The 6,934-nt window shown below is 31.3% G+C and overlaps 1 protein-coding gene across 1 annotated transcript; it reads left to right on the forward strand.

Moving 5' to 3' along the window:
* Positions 1-857: 857 nt before the first annotated feature.
* LOC114749509 (TMV resistance protein N-like) lies at positions 858-6,139 on the forward strand. Its single transcript, XM_028938000.1, has 5 exons — positions 858-1,366; positions 4,175-4,461; positions 4,638-5,275; positions 5,362-5,607; positions 5,900-6,139. The coding sequence occupies exons 1-5, from the start codon at positions 858-860 to the stop codon at positions 6,137-6,139; spliced, it is 1,920 nt and encodes a 639-aa protein (XP_028793833.1).
* The last annotated feature ends 795 nt before the right edge of the window (positions 6,140-6,934 follow it).

Below are 6,934 nucleotides of genomic sequence, written 5' to 3' on the forward strand. Positions count from 1 at the left end.
GGTCGCAGATCAAAGAAATCTTTCACTTATTTCATCCATCAGGTTCCTGTTTTCTTCCTTTCTAATTAAGTTATATATCTATTTTCTGTCATGGCTACCACTGTCAGCTTAAGATTAGTTTCTATTATTTTGGTTTTTTCTTTTTTTTCCTTCTGTGAAATGGATTTAGCCTTCAAGCATTAATTTTGTGATTATGCTTTCTTTGAATACAAAACTTTTGCTTTGAACTATAAATAGACCATGAGCCGTAAGAAATATAAGCATAGTTAACCACTGTGCGTCAGCTCTCCCGGCTACACTCCCAGCCACGCCTTAATTTTGGGGTCCTTTCTAAATGTTTCTTTTTAGTTTTTTTTTGTTATTAGATTTTGTATAAAATGAACGATATTTTGATATCTTACGGGCCAAAACTTATTCATTTTTCAATTTTATACGATTTTTGAAATACTGAAAGAAATTGGAAAGGGCACCCAAAATTAAGGAACAATGGGGGCACAGCTGAGCAGGTCAACCCCTAGCTCGTTAGTTATCCATTCAATTAACCTGGGATCTATTTTCTTCCTTGCCAATTCTTTTAGACTATCTTTGAAATTTTCATGAACTTTTGAATCTGCGAACTAGATTTATGTTCTGCCTCAAAGTTTTGCCAGATTCATAGCAGGCTGGATCAAATCACGCCTCTCATATATTTAGCCTGATCGAATCGTCAAAAATTGGTCCAATTTCTTCCGTCTTCAGTATCCCCCTCGCTGGTTGCTGCCCTGTTTCTTGAAGGTCCTATTATATATGCATTATTCTTTCTATTTTTATGTTTTTACTTTTGTACTTGCGTTCAGATTCCTAATCCTTGCGTTACAATGGCGCGTGATGCTGATGGAGTTGGGTGCTCTTCAAGTTCTTCTGGTTCAACTAGGAGAAGGAAGTATCATGTGTTTTTGAGCTTTCGAGGGGAAGATACTCGGAAAAATTTTTCTGATCATTTGTATGCCGCTTTAAAACGCAAAGGATTAAAAACTTTCAGGGATGAAGAAGAACTTGAAAGGGGAGAATCTATTAATCCAAGTTTAGTACAAGCAATTGAAGAGTCTCGTTCTGCAATTGTTGTGCTCTCCCCAAATTATGCTTCTTCAACTTGGTGTTTGGATGAGCTTCAAAAGATCCTGCAGTTAAAGGAAGAGACGAGTTTTCAAGTATTTCCGATATTTTATAGTGTAGATCCTTCTGATGTTAGGAAACAAAAGGGAAGTTTTGCAGAAGCATTCAAAAAGCATGAAGAAAGATTTACCGAAAACAAAAGAAAGGTACAAAAGTGGAGAGATGCTTTAGAAAAAGTTGCTACTTTATCTGGCTGGGACTCAAAAGATCGGTAATTTTCACTTTTCTCAATAATTATCATCTCTCTTTTTTGGTTGAGAAACAAGGGTGTAGATATTCAAATGTACTCTAAATTATATTTAAATAAGGGTGAGTGAGTAGGTCCCTTCCCTCCCTAAAATGGGTAGGGGTGGACTGCTTGAAGTTTTAACTAACAAGTATTATAAATGTTATTTACTTAAAACTAGAATACTTTAATCTATTTTACCTTTAATTACATTTTTCTTTTTATCTATTTTGAAAACATACACTTAAGTTTAAATGATTAATTTTGCTAAGAGTATTTTAAAAAGATATTTTTAATTAAAATTTGTACTAGAATAATATTTATTTACTAATTTATCCTTTATCATACTAAATTCCTAATTTTGGATAAAATTATTTTGAAGAATTTAAATGTTTTCTTTTTTTCTCTTAATTATCTCTTGCAAATAAATATTTTTCTATGTTTTTATCATATTGGGATAAAAGCTTAAGTAATTTAATTATTATAGATATAAAAAGCTTTATTAAGAATTTCAGTAATTCCTTTAATAAATATACACTTCACTAAATGTTTTTATAAATTCACTCCAAAAAATATGTTTATAGATGTTTATTACAAAAATAGTTTAAAAATTTTAAATTACAAATTTAAGTTATTAATATAATCTCTTAAATTCAAATTATTTATTATATGTATTATGAATAAAATAAGCTTTTTAAATATGATCTTAGACATTTAAAAGAAATCTAAATAAATGTATATCAATACATGCAATGAAAAAAATAAAATTATACAATTTCATTATATAATCAAAATTAATAATTAATTAATCTGATAACATATTAGAATGTTTGAAAACATATGCAGTAGAATTATTTCCTATTATAAAAAAATTATGTTTTTTGACAAATATAATTATTTAAATAATTTTTATGCTAAATAAAAGTATTTTGGTCAAAGCAAAGGCTTAAAGTTAAATTTAGATAGATGAAAAATAAAATCTCAAATATATAAGAGAGGGTTGTGTAAAATACATTGCAATTTGAAGCGAGGCTTAGGTATGTTTTAAAAGATATGCAATATTTTTGTAATTGAGATAAAGTAGAAGGAATGAATATTATTAAGAGAATTGATTAGACATGAATATAGAGATTAATGTCTCTAGTATTGATTATAAATGTCTAATTTTTTTTTCTGTTTTTGTTTATTTTTTTATTAATGAATTTTTGGATTATATTTTTATATTGATTGTTAACTATTTTAACTGTAAACAACTTTCTTAATCGCTATAATAAGAAATAATTAGAAAAATTAATGTAGTAGTTCTTAAGTTTTGTCTGATTTTAGTTAGGTTCCTCTAGTTTCTTTTTTCGTTTTGAATTTTTATAATTTGTTATATAAATGAGCAACTCTTTCCGTAAAAATACTCTCAACGCTATTAATGCTACGTGACATGGCATTAAAAAGGCTTGCTTTCTCTTTCTTTCCAAGGCCAATCATGAGCTTTTTCTTTCTCTTTCTTCCACGTAAAAGATCGTGGCTCTCTTTCTCTCATTAATCAAGGGCCAAACACACCAGTCGATAAGAAGAAGAAAAGCTCCTCCTTAAACTATATTCACACATTTGAAGTCAGCTCATTTAAAAAGTTGAAAACATCTGCATATTTAATATATGAATTTGTTTACATATACTTCCTCTGTTTTTTTATTATAAGATCTAATTTTTTAAATGGGTTTTTTTTATAAGATACTCTTTGAGTTTGTCTGAACATTTAATGCAGCATTATCTATTTTATTCCTAATTTAGTGTATTTAATACATTCTCTTTTTTTATTTATCTCATTATTATTCTTTCATATTTTTCTATTTATATATAGGGGTATATTTAGAAAAAAACTGCATTTGTTAAATATTAATTGCTTTTAACTAATTTTAATTATTTTTTAAATTACGTAATTTAGTTAAAAATATCTTATAATAAAAGACGGAATAGTATATCTCCAGCGGCATATGGAAAGTGAATACAATTTAAACCTTTTGGCATGAGACTGGCGTGGTTGGCCCTTAAGGGATGAGAGAGAGAGAGAGAGAGAGAGCCGCAGGCTTTTACTAGGAAGAAGAGAAAGCAAGTCCATGTAGCCTTTTTAATGCTATGTCACCACATCATTAACCGTGTTGGGGGTATTTTTAACAGAAGGAATTGTTCATTTAATGTAATAAATTATAAAAAATTCATAAAAAAAGAAACAAAAAATAAAAAGACTTGATTCAAAATCAAATAAAACTACGAGGACTGCTAGATTATTTTTTTCCTTAATATTTCACCCATGTTATTTCATTATAGACTTGTATTTTTCTTTGTTGCTAAAATAGACTAGTAGCACTAGGTTGTAGATGATCTCTGTTTTCCAATTGAATTCAATTAATGATAGAATTCTGAAATGGTCATTTTTTTGAATATGTATTAGTAAAATTACATAATAATAATTATGTAATTCAACAATTAAAAAATTAATATTAATAATTTATAATGTGTTGATTAAGTGACTTCAATATCTAGGAGTTATAGTAAAGTGTGTGGACACACACACATAACCGTGTATGTCTGCAAATAATTATCTCCTGTCCCCATTAAGTTAAACTAACGTTCACGGAAAACTTAAGATTGCTACAATTGTGGTCATGTTTTCTTTACATCTCACATCAAGTGTCTTTTATTGTTTATGCAAAAACTTCAAAATTCAATTGACTTAAAACCGTCACGCTATTTTCATGTCCAAAAAAAATCATTTTACAATTTTATTTTCATATGCAGGTATGAAACAGAATTCATTGAAAGCATTGCTGAAGAAATGGGGTCAAAGTTACTTGATAAATCAGCATCTGGTCATGGCAAGTTAATTGGAATTGAACCAAAATTAGATGAATTGAAGTCAATTGTAGCAAGGGAATCAAAAGGAATTGGGTTTATAGGAATATGGGGCACAGGAGGCGTAGGCAAAACAACTCTTGCTAGAGCCTTTTATGAGCGGAAGCAAGAGCGCAAAAACTTTGAGATTCACTGCTTCCTTGATAATATTAGAGAGGCATGGGAAAAAGAAGGTTTGATTTCATTGCCAAGAAAACTTCTTTCTTCTCTAGAAAAAAAGAGTATGGAAGTGGCTGATTTTTATGAAGGAATGGGGTTAATAAAGAGAAAGTTGACTGACAAAAAAATTCTACTTGTCCTTGATGATGTGAGTGATATTAGGCAACTTGAAAATTGGCTCCAAAGCAAGGATGGTTCAGTGAAGGGAGCATAATAATAATAACAACTAGGGACAGGCATTTGTTATCATCACATGGTGTATCTGCTGTGTATGAATTCAAATTATTGAGTGATAACGAGTCCCTTGAACTTTTCCTTGAAAAAGCTTTTAAAGAAGAGCATCCTAATGAAGATTATTTGAAACTTGCTAGAACTGTCATTAAGTATGCTGGAGGCCTTCCTTTAGTGCTCACAGTGTTAGGTTCATCTCTTTGCAAAAGAACTATAGTGGAATGGAAAGATGAACTAGCTAAGTTCAAGAAAGTTCCTCCAAAGGACATTTTGAAGATACTTCAAGTGAGTTTTGATGGACTGGATGATCAGGAAAAAACCATATTCTTGGATATTGCTTGCTTTTTCAATGGGATGGACAAAGATCATGTCATACAAATTTTAGAAACTTTGGAGAAGGATCTTCACCCAGAAACTGGGATAAATGTTCTCATTAAGAGATCACTAATAACTAATTATGAAGGGCATTTGTGGGTGCATGAAATTCTCCAAGATATGGGAAAATATATTGTTTATCAAGAATCACCTTATGACGCCGGCAAGCGTTCAAGGATATTGTCTTTGGAGGATGCCAATCATGTACTAAAAAGAAATAAGGTGACATTATTCAACCGTTCTTTTGTTTATGTGCTTTTTAATATTAATATATTCCACAACATTTACCTTGGCTTGTTGTTTTATAGGGGACAGAAGCAACTCGAGGAATGGCCCTAACATTGGAAAAGTCATGTGATGCATTTTGGGATCCTGAAGCCTTCTCAAAGATGAGTAATCTCAGGTTACTTATCATTTCAAGTCGCTCACATGTTTCACATTGCCAATTAAATCTTCCGCATGGGCTCAAGACCCTTTCCAGCGAGTTGAAAGTCATAGAATGGGTGGGGTATCCATTATTTTATTTGCCTAGTCAGCCTCAACTCCATGAACTTGTAGTACTAAAAATGCAACATAGCAAATTAAAAAAACTTTGGAGAGGAACACAGGTATTACGATCCTTTCATTTAAATTCTTTGTCCATAATTTAATAAATTATAATTATAATTAGTGTTTGGTTTTGAGGGCTTATTGTTTCCTATTTTTCTATTGTTAGCCTCTCCCAAGCCTAAAGTCTCTTGATCTATCTCATTCAAAATACCTCATCAAAACCCAAATTTTGATGGAATTCCTCATCTTGAAAAGTTGATTCTTGAAGGGTGTTCTAACTTGGTTAAAATTCACCAGTCTCTTGGGCAACACAAGAAACTTGTCATTGTTGACTTGAAAGATTGCAAAGAAGTTAAAACCCTTCCAGAAAAATTTGAGATGAATGGTTTGGAGACTTTTATTCTATCGGGTTGTTCAAAAGTTAGAAAACTTCCTGAGTTTGGAAAAGATATGACATGTCTATCGAAGCTTGATTTAGAGAAGACTGGTATAGCCAAACTACCCTCAATCACTGGGCAATTTGATTGGCCTCGTTGAATTAAATTTGAGGAACTGCAAAAAGCTGGTCTGTCTTCCATGTAGTGTTAATAAGTTGAAAGCTCTCAAAGTTATAAAATTTCTGAATGCTCAAAGTTTTCAAGGCTGCCAGAGAATTTGAATGAAAATGAAGCTTTGGAAGAGCTGGATTTGAGTGGGATTGCTATAAAAGGGTTATCATTTAGTGACTGCAATGATGAAGCACATTTTCATCATCATGGAGTTGCTTCTCCCTTCTTCAAAGGCCATCAAGCTCAACAAATTTTATGCTGTTGCCGTCTTTGTCATCATTGAGACATTTACGTTTAGTAACTGCAATCTCCATGATGCATCACTTCCCGATGACATCAGCATGTTATCATCATTGGAAATTTTAGATCTAAGTGGAAACGATTTCATTGACTTACCATCTGGCCTCATTTCCAGTCTTTCGAAGCTTAAGGGTATTGGTCTCTGGGGTTGCCCAAGGCTTCGGTCTTTGCCGCAACTTCCGTCAAATCTATTTGATATATGGCTCAAGTTCTTCATCAATGAAACATTACGGATGTGCAGATCAATTATGGGATTTCATTGAATCATTTCAACCTCAGGTTTATTTTATTTGTCTTTAATTGTTCTTTCACCTCTATCATTTTACTTCTTTAACACGCAAAATTGTTTCTTATAGGTTCACAACCATTTAAATATGAAGTCAGCAATTATAAGAGGGGATTCAGAAATTGTGAGTTTTTAGAATCACCTGTTTTTTTCTTAATTTCTTTGACAATAATATATAGTTTATTTTACTTGTACGTA

This window comes from Neltuma alba, unplaced genomic scaffold (assembly GCF_004799145.2).
Source record: "Neltuma alba isolate B1F8T4 unplaced genomic scaffold, ASM479914v2 tig00006071_pilon, whole genome shotgun sequence".
NCBI classification, from domain to species: domain Eukaryota; kingdom Viridiplantae; phylum Streptophyta; class Magnoliopsida; order Fabales; family Fabaceae; genus Neltuma; species Neltuma alba.